The sequence below is a fragment of the Musa acuminata genome, chromosome BXJ1-8, assembly GCF_036884655.1.
Source record: "Musa acuminata AAA Group cultivar baxijiao chromosome BXJ1-8, Cavendish_Baxijiao_AAA, whole genome shotgun sequence".
Classification (NCBI taxonomy): Eukaryota; Viridiplantae; Streptophyta; class Magnoliopsida; order Zingiberales; family Musaceae; genus Musa; species Musa acuminata.
Genome location: NC_088334.1, coordinates 21,900,274 through 21,921,339, shown reverse-complemented (window position 1 = coordinate 21,921,339; position 21,066 = coordinate 21,900,274). Strand labels below are relative to the sequence as shown.

The following is a 21,066-nucleotide window of genomic DNA, read 5'->3' as shown; positions in this document are numbered from 1 at the left end:
GGATCTAAAGATGGTGCCCTTATAGATCAAATAGAGATCTTTTTTTTTCAGATGACATCAAAATGTACGCATCGTAAAATCAGATCTAACAACCTGCTGATTCTTAACTTGAGGAGGTTTTACTGGCAAAAAGTAGAAACTAAAGCTCAGCTGGTTCTCATTCTGTAATAAGAAAATTAGTTGTGTCAAGTAATTAATATGAAAACTATATATAGATGTATATTGATTTTATTGAGTCTAAATCATAGATTCAAAATATTTAAATCTAATTTAATAATAATATACTTATCATTAGATAGTATAACTATTGAGGATGTTTGGTCATACTGTGAGAATGACTCGCGTTCTTATCACAGGAAATGCTATCTCCATGACTACTCGTAGAATTAATAATCATTTTCACATGATATGACACCATATCATGAGTTGCAATCTTGACACATGCAATATCCGTTTCTCATTTAGATTTACACAGCATATCTAAGTCTTGTTCAAAGATGTATCATATCATTTCCTAACTGTTCCAAGTGTTTAAGTGGAGATGCTAGAATTTATAGATATGTCATACCTGCTTCGAGTTTTTAAGATCAACATCATATGTCCTTTTATAAGAATTCGACATCATATGTCGCTTTACGTTCATCCCAAAGATTCCAGGGAGCGACCGAGCCCGTCATCGCTGACGCACAGGAGATTACTTTATGATATCTGATGCATGGGAATATGCTAGATCGTTATTGGGCTGAGATTTCAGGTAACTCGAAAGAGGACAAGTGGCAGCACTATCAGCGCAAGAGGTCGGGACGACAACCACGACCGTGTCCAGGAACAGGGCTTAGGGATTGCAGGAAGGGACGCAAGAGAATTCGTCGCATCCTCCGGCACCTCCTCCGCCTCCTCGACAGGATTCTTGCGGCTGATCCAGAACAAGAGCGATGCGGCCGAGATCGACGGCTCTTCTCGTCTTGTTTGGTTTTTCCTTGGTTCTATTTCCCCTTCTCGTCCTCATCGACAATGCTTTCTACGTCTTTTATATTGTTCCTCCCCCCTCTCTCCGAGATGGGTCGCGAACCCTGCTTCCAGATCTCTTCGCTTCTCGTATCCCCCTCTCCCTCACAACCGTGTCTCCGCGCCTCCTCGGGGAAATCGGATTCCAGAGTGGGGTGTCTTGATGTGGCATACTGGCGCTGGCGGGGCGTTCTGTCCATAACTATAGTTCCTAAGGTGTGTTATCCTTCCTTCATCAATGTTGAGTTCATTAAATTTTCATAATCCTGCGTTCTCGAGTTCTTGTCGCTGAGAGCTTCGATGAAAGGTGGAAACTTTAATATCTTCTGATGGTTCAGGCTCTAAACTTCTGATTATTCTATCGTATTTGGATAAAAAAAAAACTGTTACCTTACTATCGAGGCCAAAAATGTTGGTAAAATTAGTCCTTTACAAAGGATAGACAAGGGGCTGTGCTGTGTTCGAGGCTTCCACTAATTCAAATATTAGATAGCAAACACAGAGGCTGCTTCCGTGGGAGTTGGATTTGCTGGGGTGAAATCTTTTAAGTATACGGACATGACTATGAAAACTAAAGAATTTTTTAAATAATATATTAAAAGATAGAGTTTAAAAAAGAATTTTTTTGGTCCTTCAAAAAAAATAAAGAATTTTTTAAATAATAATAATCAGTATCAATATGAAATTAGATTTATCCCTTTCGGTAGGAATTAATTATAATTTTCACCCAAGATTCAATCAATATTATTTGATCCTTCGCATGATCATAGATAGAGTGACTTGATCTCATCTCTTTAAATGAATCAAGATGCAAAACAAAAAAACTAAAGAGTAAGAAGTATAAGGGGAATAAGAGGACAAATTTATATTCATCTTTGAATGTCTAAATTGGTGTTGTTTATATCCTATTTATAGTCTAAAATGTCCTGAAAGGTATTTTTGATGGGTGTTGTTTTCATACAACATATCCTTTCATTAAGGTGGTAATAATAACTAGCCTAATCAATTAACTTAAACATTTGAGTTCTTAATAAAAATTCTAATAATTTTATAATTTCTTTTTTATTAAAAACTTAAATTTTTATATAATTAATTAGAAAAGTTATAATAACCACCTTAAGGAAAGGGTATGCTTCTTGAGGTAATACTCATTTAAACCGTACTTGGGGGAATTTTACGCTCTACAAATAGAGTTCTAGATAGCCTCAATTTAGATATTTTGAGATGAATATAAAATTTTCCTCTTGTTCCTCCTTTTTTATGCGTTTATTTTCGTTTTACAACTTCATTATCTAAAAAAGACTAAGTCAAATCTCTTTTACGATAGTGCTCACAAGAGAATATGGTTAAATATTGGGTTATAAATTTGGATCAATTCATGCATGTAGAGATGAGATTTCAACTTAATATGTCGATTACATACCTTTAGGTTTTTTTTGTTAAACTTTATCTTTTAAATTGTTACTTTATTATTTTTTTAATCAAATTCATATACTTTTAACTTTTGTTACAACAGTATCTTGATCACCCATGTCAGGAATCTAGATGAAGAAAAGAACAAAGCATATAATTGGCTTTGATACAGACCAAAAGAAAATTTTGGAGGAGGATTTTGCTCAGACGAGGAAAAAAATTGAAACCTTCTTCTCACAGAAGAAGAAGAAAAAGCAAAACATCAAACCAAATGGAATCTGTCTGCTCTTGAAAGTATAGAATGTCAGAAATTACTAAACTGCATACTTATATTTTTCTTGTGGTGCATCGAGCTCATATATTATTTCCCTGGTAACAACCAATATCTTCATTCCTTTGTGGTTTACGTACAAAATAATTAAAAATATTCACATGCGTGTCATCGCTAAAACATTTAGGAAAGTCTATAAGGTTTACCTCAAGGAATCGAGTATTATCAAGTTAAGCTGACCTCCTGCTTATTTGCATAATTCTGTTGAAACAAGAACCATATACGCACTTGCAATGGTAAACTTAAAATTGGAGTGTTTGTGTATTTAGTTATCTAAGAGATTGTTGTCTATTATATGAGGTACGCTTGTATTAAGTATGTCAATTTTAAACACATTGGGTTACAAATATAAGTCATTACCTCATTTAACAATTATTCTCATAGGATTGACTGATATTTACTATATGCTTTTGGTGATGGGTAGTCACATAAGTAAACCAAACTAATCACATGAAGATTTTTGGATAATTACTAAATCCTCATGGTTTTAACTATGAGCTAGTGTCTTGTTTCATTAAAATTTAATAATGTCCATCCAGAGGGTGACATTGTGCTTATCTTATTCAAGTTTCTAAATTTGCAGACCAGCCCTCCTTACCCGGATGTTAGTGATGGATAATGCCTCAAGGCGCAATAGATCTCATCAGCATCACATTTCACTTGGACGCAACAAAAGTGGCTATGAACCATCTGACACAGAATCAGAATGGCAGGAAAGCCCCTGGCATGATGGGATATCGGGTTCAAGCAGACCAACAACTCTTGATCATGCTAGAATCGTCACTCCTTTAAATCATAATCAGACACGTTTTTTGAAGGAAGATAACAGCAAAGACTTGGTAAAGGTTTCTAGAGTCAACCCAAGCTCTAGAAGCCACAGTAGATCTCCTTATAAAGCAGTCAGAGGTGCTGGTGATGGTAATACTTCAGAAGTGGGTTCTGGTTCAAGAAAAAATACAAGTCCTCTGAAGATCTCAGATAATCACGGACGAGTTTCTTCATACAACATCATACATGAGGAATCAAATAATCTAAATGGTGAGCTCCACAGTCCAGTCCCGGAGAGGAACCATAGAACACTTAGCAAGTCTCATAAGTCTGGAAATAATAATGTCCATTCACAATTTGAATTAGTCTCAAAGGTGAGTGGATCAAGTTACAGTAGAAACAGGCCAAAGTCTGCCCCAAAACCACAACGAATGGAGGAGGAGCTGCAAGTCAGCACTGGTCCTACAGTTGGTAATGCAGGACAGATCCTCTCACCACTTGTCAAAACCATGATTCACAATCAAATGGACCATGCAGATGCAAGTGATTCTTCCATCCTTGATATCAGAGATATGATTTCTAGAAATAAGTTATCCAAGTCTCCCTCTTATGATGCTTATGAACCGAAGAGCACAGACTCGATCTCCCCTGGTAATATCTTCTTTTCCCAGAATCGGCTGGTTCCACGGAAGAATTTTGCTATGGATAAGGGCAATAATGCAGAATCCTTTGCCCAAAATTTACAAGTGATTTCAGAGGGTAATATTACTGTTCATCAGGACTCTAGAGGGACTGGTTGTTCTGGTCAAACTCAAGGCATTTCAGTTCGCAATGTTTTGTCACGAACAAATACTAGCTCCAGTTCTGCAATTTGTCATTCTAGTAGTGGTAGGACAAATACAATTTTTGTTTCTGCTAACAGTCGGGTCAATAATGGTGGAATCAGTAGTCGCAGCAGTAAGTTTAGCGACGATAGTGGAAAGCTTGATGGAGGTATCATGAAGTTTTCTATAATCAGACAGAAAAACCAAACAGATGCATGGTTTTCATGTGTGAAGGGAGTTTCCTGCAGGAAGTCAAAACCACCAGAACAGACAACAATTGACGAGGCTTCTTTGATTGAAAAGGCATTCGTTGTGGAAGAACTGAGGCAATTTTGGGCTGATAAACATCGTCCAAAATCATTGGATGGATTCATTTGTCATAAACATCAAGCACATCATCTTAAAGAGCTAGTAATTTTCTCCATCCCATGTTTCGATTGTTTTTGGTTAGTTTAGAGTTTTAAGAAAAGTTGTGCTTAAATACTGTTTGGATCAGTATGTGTCATATAGAATTACTGGTTTCGATTAAGTACTGATATAAAAACTGTATAGTTTGATACTGATACTCACAATCTCATTGTTATTATAATAAATGATACTCGGACAGTCCAATGGATTACCGAAACTAGTTTTGGCAGGTGTTTAAAGCCTTGCTTTCAGATTTTGTTGTTTTGGATAGTTGTTGTCAAGATAAATACCTGGTTCTCGAGTCTTGAGCAGAATAGCAGTAACTAGTGACGAATTTGGTGATTTCTGCAACTCTTGTGCTGCCTCTCTTTTGCATAACTACCAACTGTTTTCTGATCAGTTACTGTCTGATACATAAACTGACTCTTATACCTGATGTTATCACTTTTCTACATTAGCCACTTTTAGTGGTAACTTCTGAACCACCTGTGAGTCATTGTCTAATGGAGCTTCTAATTGTTATTTGGTTTTTAATATGATATGTATTTGATCATTTTATTTTCTATGTACTTGTATCAAATCAATTGTTCACTAACGTATGAAAGATATTAAGGTTAATTATGGACAGAATTTTTAGTTACCAGCTTCAACCTTGTCGAAATGTTGATGTAAATTGATTTAGCAAGTTACTTATTATACAATTGTGAAATACATGATGGCTCTGGGATTAATTCAGTGAACTGCTTGTTCTTCTGCTAGGTATCCTGTAACAAGTGTCCTCATATCCTCTTCAAGGGACCTATGGGCTCTGGAAAGAAATCATTGTGTATGGCATTACTACATGAACTATTTGGTGACTCAGCTTCAAAAGTATGTAGCAAGTGACAATTTTCAGGATATTCCTTTCTGAATTTCTTTTCTTAGTGTACAAGATGGCTAACCTTGATCAAATTTGTAGGTCTCTCATGAGTTAAGACATTACCATGTTCAGGTAACTTTGAGATAGTACCTAACTTAAAATTCTCCTTATTTATTTGTTTGAATGGGCAACTGAGAGGCACTTCTGAGGTGCAGTTCTAAATATTTGTACAATGGAGTGAATCTATTCTCAGTCCTAGATACACTTCTGAGGTGCATTTCTGGACCTGACTACTAAAAAGTTAGTTAGTTCCATGGTTTTTTTCGCATATTTGTTGTCCAATTGGTGATTAATTATATCCCTCTAAGCAGCTTAAATGGTCCAAGTGGCAAGTTAATATCACAAAATTCCATAGTTCCAATCAAGGAATGGAATTTCATGTACTGGGCTCATTCTGATCCATGGCTGAATCAATATAGGTCCACTCCTATCTGATGTACTGATATACACTATGCTGGAACATACCATGGTACTGGGGGGTCGGGGGGAGAGAGAGAGAGGCACGAGGGATTTAGTTTTTGGGTTAGGAATAAAAGCTAAAAGATAAGGCTTACTGCTCGGTCCAAGCCTGAAAGAAATTGGGCTTGGACCTGGCTGAGACTGAGAGAGAGAGAGAGAGAGAGAGAGAGAGAGAGAGAGAGAGAATTTTTGGGTTAGAAATAAAAGTTAAAAGATCAGGTTTACTGCTCGGTCCAAGCCCGGAATTGGGCTTGGACCCAACTGTAAATCAGGTTCAGGAGATTTGCAAGCAGTCCACCAATTTGGACCAGCCTGTTTGCAAGTGGACCAGTGGAAATCAGGTGGGGTCTGCATTCTCCTGTGGACCAGAATGTGCCGAGCATGGTTTGCAAAACCTTGTTCCAATTAACAGGTTCTAGGCCCCATATAAGCTTTTCCAATGCTAAACTATCACCTCCTTTTCGGTTTTTGGGTTAAGAAGATTGTTAAACGAAAGTCCATCTATCATAAATTTATTTATTTACAAAGGATAAATGGTGAAGGTGGGACTCGAGTGATGACTATCAAAGTCTTTAGCCCAGCACCTTCAGTTTTCTGCAAATTTGCCAATGGCAACTGATGGCAATAGCTTGGCATCCTTTTTATAATCCTTTCACAATATTCCAAGCATAGATTTCTTTGGCTGACTACATATTGCAGTTGGTTTGATTTCTAAATTTCCTGCATTTGGATAAATTAAAAGACTGAAGCTTTTGATATACTAATCTCTCCACAGGGATCCAGCCCAATGCAAATTGTAGTCCCATTAACTTCAAGTGCTTATCATCTGGAACTTAATTTAAAGTCACTAGCAAAGAATGCTAGACATGCTTTATTGGCTATTGTCAAGGAGATAACTGAAAATTATGTGGATACATCTGAATTTAGTGATGCAAGTTTCAAGACGGACTTTAAAGGTCAACAAATTGTCACTCAGTTTTTTTTTAAGATTTTCCAAACTCCCATGATATATATAATATTTATCCTTCAATTGATGCAGTGATTGTTCTTTATGAAGTCAACAAAGTTACAGAAAATGTCCAGAACTTGATAAAGTGGATAATGGAATGCTACACTCATGCATGCAAGATCATCATCTGTTGTGAAGATGATGCTGATATCCTTGACTGCATTAAGAATCGTTGCGAACTTATTTACGTTGATGCCCCAGTTACACATGAGGTAAACTCTATTATCCACTTATGCATAGCAAGACTGTTAGCTTTCATTTGTGTTATGGTCAACTATTCAATTATTTTGATGTAATTAAGCATGAGATATCAATTTGATCATGCAATTTCCTGCTTGATTTAATAAGTTATTTCCATAATATGTGATTTCATAGGTGTTAAATAATACATATTATGATGGACTCTTCTGAGATGATTTCTTAATTAGAAAAGAAATAAATATTTGTGCAGTATCAATATATAGTAAAGCTTTGGGATCTACCATGGTATATTTCTTCAATTTTATGTTGGATTAAGCTCTTCGAATTAAAAGTCATGCCTCACTAATCTACATGAACCGTTAAGTTTATGCTAAAATCTTTTTTCCTTCTATGATGTCTCCACTAAGATTGCATACTAAGTGAATATAGGATCCAAACTAAATCATTTTTCCACTACATTTTTCAGATAAAGGAGGTTCTATTTCAGATAGCAATGAACGAGGGTTTTGAATTGCCTGCAAAGTTTGCTACTGGAGTTGCAACTAAATGCAAGCAGAACTTGAGGAAGGCGATTATGGCCCTTGAAGCATGCAAAGTGCACAAGTATGGTTATTTTGTGCTTACAGCATGGGTTTACATTTAATACCATTATCCTTTGTAATGTGCATGACATAATTACAGCTATCCATTTATTGATGGACAACCGATACCAATTGGTTGGGAGGAGGTTCTGGTGGAAATTGCAGCTGAGATTTTAGCTGATCCATCACCTAAAAGGTTGAATATCAATATTGTGAGAAAGTTCATTGTTCTTTTGTGGTTTCTTTTCATTTGCAATTCCTTATTATTGGATTTCATCCACTTTTTGTCCTGCTGTTTTCATCTTCTTGGATTTATGATCCCTTACTAACATTTTCTGCAGAGCAAATGCATACAAGCTAACTAAAATTCTATGATACACAGATATTCTGAATTATTTGCTGCATTGATATATATCACATGCAATACTTGTAGGATACTTGGGATATGTGTCACATGCAATACTTGTATGACACGTTAATAAGTTTCACGTTGGATGTGGGATGGGCATATAAAGCTAGTTGAACTTATTATTGATGATAAATTATGTATTTTGGACCAAGTAGTTAATGACTTGTGTATTCAAAATTGGACTACCAATATATGGCGAATATACCTCAAAAGGGAGTTACTCATAGCATGGAGCCTCGAGCCTCGAGCCTCGTATATTCTTGGATAAACAAGTCATTAATTAGGAAAGACATACATCATAGCATGGACCGGCAAATAATTATGGATTGTTTTAAATCTTGATGATGTCATCAAGCCTTTGCATGCAGGAGATTGCAAAACCCAATAGTCTCATATCAAGAGTTGGTGGTGGATTTGGACTGGTATGAACTGTGACCATCATCAATACTTTGGATTTAAGCATTATAGGTCATATGGTCTATGTCTGTTGTATCCAAGCTATTGGGTCAGTAGTTTTATCGGACTGGGTTGTGACAGTTTGATTTATTAAATAATTATTGACAAGATTGGGTCATAGGTTTTGTTGGGGGATGTTTCACGAATGATTTTCACAACTTTTGGTTTGCTTGGATGTTTAATCATAAATTCATTCTTTATCAGTAGTAACCTTACTAAGACTCAAGTTTCTAGGTTTCAATGTTTGAAGATGCACAAGTAATACCTGGGACTTGTAAACCATAAGCCTAGAATAAGGTGTAATTTGCTAGCTTCATGATTTTCATTTCTGTTTATGTTATATATACATGAACATATACGAAAGTTGATGAAGAATGATGTTGGGCTTAGACTCGGTAAATATACCAAACTATATTTTGGAGTAGATCTATCAAAGTTCACATGTTTTGTCTGATATCACCATGTTTTCTGGCTTTTCTCTGAGTTCAGAGTACAAGTAGCTACTTGTCTTTATACTTGATAGCATTATGCTGCTAGATCTTCTTTCCCAACTGAGCTTGCCAGAGTTACCATAAGGTTGTTGTTTGTATACAAATTATAATGCAGAATCTTGAATTTATTCATGATAGTGAGATCAACAATGTAGGTTAGTTTCGACACGAGGAAAATTACAGAAGTTGCTGGTGGAATTTGTGCATCCAAGATTGATTCTCCAGGTAAATATATTGCCCCTTCATAATATAAATGTCTCTTGAAACTTTTTCTAATTGTCTTGATCCTTGAGGGTTTCACAAATAGGATATCAACTCTGACCTAGAAATATGTCATATTGAATGTTGTTATCCTCGATGCAGAAACTTGTGGAACAGTTCCTCAAGGGAATCGAAGCTCGTCTAAAAAGGGGGCTGTACTATTGGCATGCATATTATGTAAGTTCCACTTTACTGTATTGTTTTTTCTTTCGGGAGAAGGGGAGAGTGACATTTCATGGATGAGAAAGTTATAAGGATTTATCAATACGATCCAATTTTGCAGGATAAGAGATTGCCTGTTGGAACAAGTGCCTTGCTGAAATTAGAAGGTAGTACGTTAAAATGTTGTGTTTTTTTTTTTATTACTGTGCAATTTTTCGCTTTAAAATATTTAGTCTAGAATGTCACTTAAACTGAGTTGAAGCAATAATTAAGTTTTCAATTATCAAAATAATCTGTTAGGGACCTAGCAGCTACTGTTGTGCGAATTATTTACTCTGGTTACAACACATGTTTCATTGACATTGTACTCATCTTAGATATTTTGTGATATAATAGGGAGGTTCATTGGCCTGGATGATGAAGTCGAGGGCATAATTATTGACATTAAACCGAACATCTGTCCCGAGTCATTCGAGTCTTTCCTAGGCGAATTAATTGGTCAAGCCGTAGATATTATTTTTTTAAAAAATAAAATAAAAATATATTATTTTAAATTGCTTAGAAAATTTTTAAATTTTACTTTTTGTTTTTTTAGCAGAGTCCTCTATTTTCATTTTCTTTAAAAAAAAAGCCCTTCAGGTCATTCCTAAGTGAATTAATTGGTCAAGCCATAGATTTTATTTCTTAAAAAAATATATTATTTTAAATATATATACTAAAAATATAAAAATTAATATAAAAAATATAAAAAAATTTAAAAAAAGGAGGCATACGTTGCCTCGACGACGTCGCCTCCTTTTTTCTTCTCCTTGTCACATCAAACGAGGAGAAGAACGCGGTCTTCTTATCTGTGGCATTCGGCGAAGACGTCGAAGGTCGCAGACGTCTTCGGCCTTTGGCGAAGAACGCGGCGAAGGCCACAGGCATCTCTAGCCTTCGGCGAAGAAGAAGCCGAACCGTCGTCTCTTCGTTACCTCTTAGATCAAGATCGTCAAGGGAGGGCGACATCGAATCGGAAAGCGTCGGGGTTCTCCCTCTTCTTCTAGCGCTTTCTCCCTCTTCTCCCTCGACGCTTCTTCTTCTCTTGTCGCAACCAAACTGATATCACCCGGTAACAGGTGGTTCGCATATTGATCTGTTGGCGGATTGCTAAGTACCGACAGGTACGAGGAGTAATTATTCGAAATTAAAATCCTTATTAAAAAATAGGGGCTTTTTTGGAAAAAAATGAAGACAACATTCTGTGTAGGAAAAAATCAAAATTAAGATTTTTCTAGGGAATTTACCCCTTTAAATATAAAATATATGAATAATGTAAGGCCGAAGTAGACACCTGATAAGATGATAGAATAACAAATATAATTGAACCGTCTTTTCATTCAAACTTAAAATGAGAAATACTTAAATTTCCATGAGAATTTAAATATATAAAAATTATGGGCATTTTAATCTTAAGTGTCAACCGTCTAAGTAGCAAACCGTTCAGGTTTTATTAACTGTGCTTGAAATAGAGATTAAAGCACAAATGTCTTTTAATGTAAATAAAAATTAAATCTAATTAGTTAACCAGACCAATTGAGGGTGCGGTTTGGGTTTTGTAATTATGGTGGAGAGTAATTTTAATTTGATTGGGATCTAGAGGCCGCAGTTTGAATGAGATTCGGTCAATCCATACCCATCCCTATGATTCTAAATGAGACTTAAAAAAAAAAAATTATTTGACAGTAGAAACAAGCTAAATTCCACTGCTGATTATTTTTATTCTCTTTGGCTGTCCATTTATTCTATTTTTCAATGTAGTCTGGTCTTTGATACATGACACAAGTATGACTGTTAACTTTGTTGCAGAATTTATAGCGAAGTTCATGAGCATGCACAGGAAAAGCTTTTCAAAACCTTTGTACATATAAAGCGACAGAGTTGAAAGATTCTTTCTCCTCTCCCTACTGTGAATTTGCTCCAGGTGATTAAAAACCAATGACCGACATGAAATTCTGAGTGTCTTCATTGGTGACTGCATCAGAATGCACATTCATCATGATTTTGTGAATTCATGATCTTTGCTAGTAAAAAAAACCCTTCCTTGTCAACTATATTGGTTATCCAGCTGCCTAGTTTTGCTATCAAAAGCCATTGTTGATGAGCAAGTAAATCGGCTTTGCATCCTAATTTTTTGGTTATCATTGGTAACATCCATGATACATGGGCAATAATGCTGCAATGGCTGATAAAGGACGGTTGCTAATGTTGTATGTCGAACATTCTTCTTATCTCTATCTTTATTGCATCCGAGTGTTCCTTCGATTTGCTCGCAATTGGGTGATGTTGTGTTGCAATTTTTCGTACATCATTATATTTCTAATGAATCCATGCGGCAATCAACTTAGGATCCACGTAGCAAGCCTCATATTGTATGTTTGGCGTCGTCGTGTATATATATATATATATGTGGATATATATACATATGTGTATATATATATATATATATGTATGTATATATATTTATATATATACACATATGTATGTACATATATACATATATACTTATATATATATATATATATATAATATGTACATATACATATACATATGTATATATATATATATACATATATACATATATATATATATATACATATACATATATATATACATATACATATATGTATATGTATATGTATACGTATATATGTATATATATATATATGTATGTATATATATATATGTATATGTATATGTATATGTATATGTATATGTATATGTATATGTATATGTATATGTATATGTATATGTATATGTATATGTATATATATATACATATATATGTATGTATATATGTATATATATATATATATGTATGTATATATATATATATGTATGTATATACATGTATATATATATATGTATATATATATATACATATATAGATACATATATATACATATATATATATATATATATATATGTATATATGTATATATGTATATATGTATATATGTATATATGTATATATGTATATATGTATATATGTATATATGTATATATACATATATACATATATGTATATATGTATATGTATATATGTATATGTACATATGTATATATGTATATGTACATATACATATATATACATATGTATATATACATATACATATTTATATATATATATATATTTATATGGCACTACCCGTCCACATTGCATCGGTTGAAGCCCTTCAATCAGCTTCATCCATGATATTCTTCGATGGTTTTTGCATATGGTTGAACTGTTTCGTTGGTTTCACACACATGATATATATATATATATATATATATATATATATATATATATATATATATATATATATATATATATATATATATATATATATATATATATATATATATATATATATATATATATATATAAAGTGATATAATTAGTATAAAGTGATTAAATATTATAATAAGCAAACAAAGTGTATATCATGTCATATATCCCATTGCTTGGCTTATAGGGCACTTATGACTAGCAGAGTTAATAGTAGTATCTTGCTTAAAACTTTTCGAGTATATTGCTCTTCCATTCAGGGTGAATACTTTCCCTAAATTAGACTTGTTATTATCGATATCGAATTGGAAACTTGAGTTGATGTAGCCCTACTTCTTCCATATACTAGTAAAAGATTCTTAGTTTTTCTTAAGTACTTAAGGATACACTTTACTGCTTTTTAGCTCTCCAAGATTGGATCCGCTTGATACCTACTTGTGACACTTAAACCATATGCTATATCAGGCTTGGTACATAGCATAACATATATAATAGACTCTATCGCTGAAGCATAGGGTATTATATTCATGTTTGCCCTTTCTTTAAGATCCTTTAGGGACAATACTCCTAGAAAGTGATATCCCATGTCTCATTGGTATGACACCTCTCTTGAAAATTTTTATGCTAAACTTTTTGACAATGGTATCTATGTACGTGGATGGGATAAGCCAAGCATCATCTTGAATCTATCTCTATAAATTCGAATCTCAAAAATATAAGATGCTTCCCCTAAGTCTATCATGAAGAAATGTCTAGTTAGCCAAGCATTTACCGTGGAGAGCATTCCTACATCATTCCCAATGATCAAGAAGTCATCCATAAACATGGGTCATCTTCGTTGCCTCTTAACTTGCTATATACACAAGGCTAATTTTCATTCTTAATGAAGTCATAAGATCTGATCACTTTATCAAATCTTATGTTCCAACTTTGGAAAGCTTACTTTAGTTCATAGATCAACTTAAGTAACCAGCATACTGTTAGAATCAAAATCGACTCGAAGAGCGGGGGTGAATTAGTTCTTATGATAAAAACGTCAATGATTTAGAAAAATCGTTTTGAGAAAGCGCATATCGGAAATGATATCGAAAGTATGCTTTACTTGAAGTGAATGTAATAAGCAATTAAAATAGAGAACAATAGTAATGAAGAGCAGAATAAGAGTGTGTTAGGATCAAGAGTAGCACTAAGAGAGGGGGGGCGTAAATTAGTGCAGCGGAAAACTTTCGTGATTTCGAAAGACTTTGTTTTGATTAAAACCGATTTTGACGAAAATGGTTTTGATTTAATCCGTTTTGGAGAGAATTTGAATTTGAAAGCTTTTCGTAAATGTGTAAGAGAAGATTAAGGAGATTTACAGTAATGTAAATTGCACAAATGAAAAGCGTCGGTTTCGTAAAATTTTCATATGATAAAAAAACGATCTCGGAAAGCGTTTACTTGAAAGCATATGTGAGACATAGGCATAGTAAAAGCATAGGAAGGAGGAGAGGCAGTTTTCTATAAAAGTAAATTGCTCAAACTAAATACAAACCGAGTTTTAGAGTGGTTCGGTCAATGTGACCTACATCCACTTTCGAATTCCTCCTCCGACGAGGTCACCGACGTCCACTAAAGGCCTTCCTTCAATAGGTGAAGACCAACCACCTCTTATAGCGCTTTCTCCTTTTCACGGGTTTAGGAGAGAACCCTTACAAGTCTCACACCTCTCTTAAATAATCTCAAAGCTTATAAAGGGAGGAGGAGAACTCGAGCACTTGTTTACAACACTTTTATACCCCAACAACTCAAGATTATCTCAATACTTTCATGCTCGTTCATGCAGAAAAGGGCGGGGTTTTTATAGGCCCCAATGACTTCAAAAAATGGAGCCAAAAAGTGTATAATCCCGGATTTCTGAGGTCCTAGCGGTACCACCACCATTACTGGGCGGTACCACCGCTTGACAGAGCTCGGAGACCAAGCTCTAGCGGTTCCACCGCATGACAGGGGCGGTACCACCGTTGGCAGCAATAACTGCCGACGGTACCACCGCCCAAAAATCCTAGGGGGCACTGCTTTCCAAGCGGTGCCATTGTCGGCCAGGAATTCAAGGGGTGAATTGGGTGCTCAATTCGGCCCAATTCAACCATGTTAAGGGCCTAATTGGCCCCTAATTAAGTTAGTGGGATTACCTCCCAATCCTAACTTAATTTATGCTCTAACTATGATAACTAAGACATGATTACAGTGCTGCTTGTTCCGATGCGTCAATTGCTCTTCCGGTGAGCTTTTGACGTACTTCCGACGAACATCCGACGAACTTTCGACAATGTTCCGGTGGACTCCCGGCAAGCTCCTGGACTATACGATGATCTTCTTGGCGAGTTTCGATGAGCTTCTTTGGCAAGCTCCTAGACTTTTCGGTTGGTTCCGGCAGAACTTCCGACGAATGTCTGGACTTCCGTCGAACTCTCGAACTCCCAATGAGATCTCGATCTTGACTCCAGCACAAACCTTGCTTTATGTCTTACTGCCAACATAGTTAATCCTACACACTTTTCTCAATATATAGATTAGATCAAACAATTTACAATTGACTTCATCATCAAAATCTGAGATTCAACCGAGTGCACATCAAATTTATAGTGGTTTGATCATCGTGACCTACATCTACTCTCGATTCCTCTTCCGTCGAGGCCACCGGCATATACTAACGGTCTTCCTTCAATGGGCGAAAATCAACTATCCTCTTACAACTCTTTCTCCTTTTCATAGATTTAGGAAAAACCTTTAGAAGCCTTACCTCTCTTAGAATGATCATAAAGCTAAAGGAGGAGGAAACTTAGTACCTTTTCGATACTTTTACAACTTAAAATCTCAAGATTTTTGTTCACACTTTCATGCTCTTTCATGCAGGAAAGAGTGAGGTATTTACAAGCTCCAATGGCTTCAAAAATGGAGCCAAAAAGTGTCTTATCCCGGGTTTCCGGGATACTAGTGGTACCAACGCTAGTATTGGGTGGTATCACCGCCTACATATTGACATTGGGTGGTACCATTGCCCGATTTGGGTGGTACCATCACCTTATCTAGGTGATACCACTGCTTGACAAAGCCTCGGGACTGGGCTATATCGGTATTATCGCTTGACAGCATTAACTGTCGACGATACCATCACCCAGTCTAGTAGTACCACCTGTTAGGAAAAAGTCGGCACTAAGAGGGGGGGGGAGGGGATGAATTAGTGCAACGGAAAAAGTACGTCGGTTTGATAATCTTCGTATGATAAAAATATGATTCCGACGAAAATCGTTTCATAAAGATATTAACTTGGAAGAGTATGGAAGCGTAGTGAAAGCAATAAGAAGGTAAAACAGTTTGTAGTAAAGGTAAATTGCTCAAAATGAAATGCAAACCAATATATAGTGGTTCGGTCGTCGTGACCTATATCTACTCCACTGATTCCTCTTCCGTTAAGGCTACCAGCATCCACTAACCATTTTCCTTCAATGGGCGAAGATCGACTATCCTTACAACTCTATTCTCTTTTTGATAGGTTCAGGAGAGAACCTTTACAACCCCCTTCACTCCTCTTTAAACAAGACTAATACTTTAGAGATTAAGGAGTTCACACAATATTATAACAACGTTTTCTTTTCTTTTTCCTCTCACTTGTGTGTTTGTTAACTAGGGATGAGAGGGGTATTTATAGGCCTCAAGTTGATTCAAACTTGAAGCCTAAAAAGGTCTCATCTCGGGTTTCCCGGGTCCTGGCAGTACCACCGCTTATGCTGGGCGGTACCACCTGTTAGGAAAAAGTCGGCACTAAGAGGGGGGGGGGGGGTGAATTAGTGCAATGGACAAAGTACATCGGTTTGATAATCTTTATACGATAAAAATCCGATTCCAACGAAAATCGTTTTGTAAAGATATTAACTTGGAAGAGTATGGAAGTGTAGTGAAAGCAATAAGAAGGTAAAACAGTTTGTAGTAAAGGTAAATTGCTCAAAACGAAATGCAAATCAATTTATAATGGTTTGGTCATCGTGACCTACATCTACTCTACTAATTTCTCTTCCGTCGAGCCCACTGGCATCCACTAACCATCTTCCTATAATGGGCGAAGATCAACTACCCTTACAACTCTATTATCCTTTTGATAGGTTCAGGAGAGAACCTTTACAACCCCTTTCACTCCTCTTTAAGCAAGACTAACACTTTAGAGTTTGAGGAGTTCACACAAGATTACAATAGTGTTTTCTTTTCTTTTTGCTCTCAGTTGTGTGTTGGTAAACTAGGGATGAGAGGGGTATTTATAGGCCTCAAGTTCATTCAAACTTAAATCCTAAAAAGGTCTCATCCTGAGTTTCCTAGGTCCTCGCGGTACCACCGCTCGCAACACTAACTAGGTAAATTGCTTAAAATGAAATGCAAATCAATTTATATTGGTTCTATCATAGTGACCTACATCCACTCTATCGATTCCTCTTCCGTCGAGGCTATTAGGATCAAGAGCAGCACTAAGAGGGGGGTGGGGTGGGGTGAATTAGTACAGTGAAAAAATTAAAACTTTCAAAAGTCTTCGTTTCGATTAAAATCAATTCCGATGAAAATCATTTCATAAGGAGTTCAACTTGAAAGCATATGGGAGTGTAGAAAAGACAATAAGAAGGTAATGTAGCTTGCAGTAATGTAACTTGCACAAATTGAAAAGCAAACCAAAATTTAGATTGGTTCGATCTTTGTGGCCTATATCCACTTTCGGATTCCTCCTTCGTCGAGGTCACCGGCATCCACTAATGGCCTTCCTTCAATAGGCGAAGACCAACCACCTTTTATAGCTCTTTCTTCTTTTACCGGGTTTAGGAGATAACCCTTACAAGCCTCATTCCTCTTTCTTGGATGTTTACAAAGTTAAGAGAGGGAGAGGAGGACTCTTTCTCACTTTTATAACACTTTCACCCCAACAATTCAAGAATGATTTTACACTTTCGTGCCCTTTCATGCAGGAAAGGGTGAGGTTTTTATAGGCCCCAATGGCTTCAAAAATAGAGCCAAAAAGTGTCTCATCTCGGATTTTTGGGGTACTGAACGGTACCACCGCAATTATTGGGCAGTACTACCACTTGTAGTTTGATGCTGGGAGGTACCATCGTCTGACACTAGGTGGTACCACCGCTTGACAAGGGTGGTACCACCGCTGGCAGCATTAACTACCAGCGGTACCACCGCCCAAACCACCTAGGAGAATGGGTCTCCCGGGCGGTGCCATCGCCGGCCAAGATTTTGTGTTCAATGAGCTACTCAATTCAGCCCAATTCAGCCCTATTAAGGGCCCAATTGGCCCCTAATTAAGTTAGTGGGATTACCTCCCAATCCTAACTTAAGTTACGATCTAATTATGATAATTAAGACATAATCATAGCACTTCTTGTTCCAGTGCGTCAATTGCTCTTCTGACGAGCTTCCGGCGAACTTTCGGCGAACATCCGACGAACTCTCGGTAATGTTCCGGCGGACTCCCGGCAAGCTCCTAAACTTTACAACGATCTTCTTGGCGAGTTCTGACGAGCTTCTTTGGCGAGCTTTTAGACTTCTCGGTTGGTTTCGGTAGAACTTCCGACGAACAACCAGACTTCCGATGAACTCTTGAACTCCCAACAATATCTCGATCTTGACTCCGACACAACACTTGCTTTATGTCTTATTGCTATTATAGTTAATCATGCACACTTTTCTCAACATATAGATTAGATCACACATATTGTCTTTAATGAACTTAATATGAGGAATTCCTCTTACAAGTTCTTTAGATGAGATTTGAGAGATTAGTTTCATGCTAGCATCATGACCAAATCTCTTATGCCAAAGCCACGCATCGTCATTCAAAACTGAAAAGCATATTTCATTACATAGATCATTAATGTAGATAGTGTATATATTATTTTATTTTAAGGCAATCATAGATGTGTTTCTGTGTGGTTTTTCAATAATGCAAGCATTGGATTCAAATCTAATGATGTATCCTTTATCACACAATTGACAATGCTTAAGAGATTATGCTTTAAACCATCAACCAATAAGACATCTTCAATAAAGAAGTTGGATTTGTTAGCTATGGTTCCTTTGCCAATAATTTTACCCTTGTTGTTGTCTCCGAAGGTGACATATCCTTCGTCTCGGCTAGTGAGCTTAGAGAATTGAAATGGATCTCCAGTCATATGCCTTGAGCATCCACTATCAAGGTACTATCTCTTGCTCCTAGCTTGTGATGGTATACGTTTCTACAAAAGAGGATGAATTTTAGGTACCCATTTGACCTTGGATGCCTCAAAAATCGATCTACATAGCTTATCATTGTGCATTGAGTCATTTGAGGTTATTTTAGGTACCCAAATCAATTTATGTGGACTACATTTCTTGAATGGACAATGATAAGCTTGATAGGATCAAGAGTGGCACTAAGAGGGGGGTGAATTAGTGCAGCGAAAAATTTTTCGATTTCAAAAAAATGTTCATTTCGATTCAAGCCATTTCAGAAATAAATTGAACTTGAAAGCTTCCATAAAAGTGCTAAGAGAAGGTTAAGGAAGTTTGTAGTAATGTAAATTGCACAAATAGAAAGGCAAACTAGAATTTAGAGTAGTTCAGTCGAAATGACCTACATCCACTTTCGGATTCCTCCTCCGTTGAGGTCACCGGCGTCTACTAAAGCCATTCCTTCAATAGGCGAAGGCCAAGCACCTTTTATAGCCCTTTCTCCTTTTGTTGGGTTTAGGAGACAACCCTTACAAGTCTCACTCATCTTTCTTGGATGGTTACAAGGCTAAGAGATGAAGGAGGAGAACTCTTCTCACTTTTACAACACATTAAGACTCAAGAACTCAAGATTATGCCAATGCTTTCATGCCGTTTCCTGCAGAAAAAGGCGGGGTTTTTATATGCCCTAGTGGCTTCAAAATTGAAGCCAAATAGTGTTTCATCCTGGATTTCCGAGGTACTAGTGGTACCACCACTATTACTGGTTGGTACCATCACTTGACTCTTGATATTGGGCGGTACCACCGCTTGAAACAACTCAGAGACCGAGCTCTGGCGGTACCACCACCTGACAATTAAGTTAGTGGGATTACTTCCCAATCCTAACTTAATTTATGATCTAACTATGATAATTAAGACATAATCATAGCACTTCTAGTTCCGGTGCGTCAATTGCTCTTCCGGCGAACGTCCGGCGAACATTCGACGAACTCTCGACAATGCTCCAGTGGACTCCCGGCAAACTCCTAGACTTTACAATGATCATTTTAGCGAGTTCCGATGAGCTTCTTTGGCAAGCTCCTGGACTTCTCGGTTGGTTCCGATAGGACTTCCGACAAACATTCGGACTTCCGACAAACTCTTGAAGTCCCAATGAGATCTCGATCTTGACTCCGGCACAACACTTGCTTTATATCTTACTGCTATCGTAGTTAATTTTGAACTCTTTTCTCAATATATATATTATATCAAATAATTTACAATTGACTTCATCATCAAAATCCGAGATTCAACAATCTCCCCATTTTTTATGATGACAATCAATTGATGATGGAGTTAACCTTAACTCCCCCTATCTATATGTCATACTTGAGAAAATACATTCTTAAATTCAAGGCCTTTGAATTCAAGAAACAAACTGATAAGATAAGTTCATTAAACTTATCAACATGCACATCATGATTCTTACCATGATCTAACATACGATTCCAAGTTTTTATCAAAATAATGTCAAGGCATGACATCCATTTTCAAGCATGATATTTCAAATATGAAAGATGACAAAGATAGCAATTCATCATTCTATGGCAAGATATCAATTGTCAAATAACAAGTTAAGCTCTAGATATCTTATCATAGTGAAAAAAATTTATCAAGCAAACATTTCAAGTATATATGATGAAATACATTCCATACATTTGTAATCAATTTACCATATTTTAGTATTATTTCTTTCCCTTTATCATCAACAAAAAGGAGAACAATTCAACAATGCAAGTGTGGTAAAAAAAAAAAATTCAAGCAAGTTTCACAC

General features: G+C 36.3%; 1 protein-coding gene across 2 annotated transcripts; it reads left to right on the top strand.

The window, feature by feature from the left end:
- Window positions 1-742: 742 nt before the first annotated feature.
- LOC103974952 (uncharacterized) lies at window positions 743-12,002 on the top strand. Of its 2 annotated transcripts, none has more exons than XM_065079323.1 (12): window positions 743-1,224; window positions 3,336-4,755; window positions 5,512-5,622; window positions 5,711-5,743; window positions 6,906-7,086; window positions 7,170-7,351; window positions 7,807-7,943; window positions 8,022-8,117; window positions 9,433-9,502; window positions 9,641-9,715; window positions 9,822-9,867; window positions 11,549-12,002. In XM_065079323.1, the coding sequence occupies exons 2-12, from the start codon at window positions 3,355-3,357 to the stop codon at window positions 11,608-11,610; spliced, it is 2,394 nt and encodes a 797-aa protein (XP_064935395.1). In that variant the 5' UTR covers window positions 743-1,224; window positions 3,336-3,354; the 3' UTR covers window positions 11,611-12,002. The 2 variants fall into 2 exon arrangements, with proteins under 2 accessions (XP_064935395.1, XP_064935396.1); XM_065079324.1 differs by having other exon boundaries at window positions 3,321-4,755.
- Window positions 12,003-21,066: the final 9,064 nt, after the last annotated feature.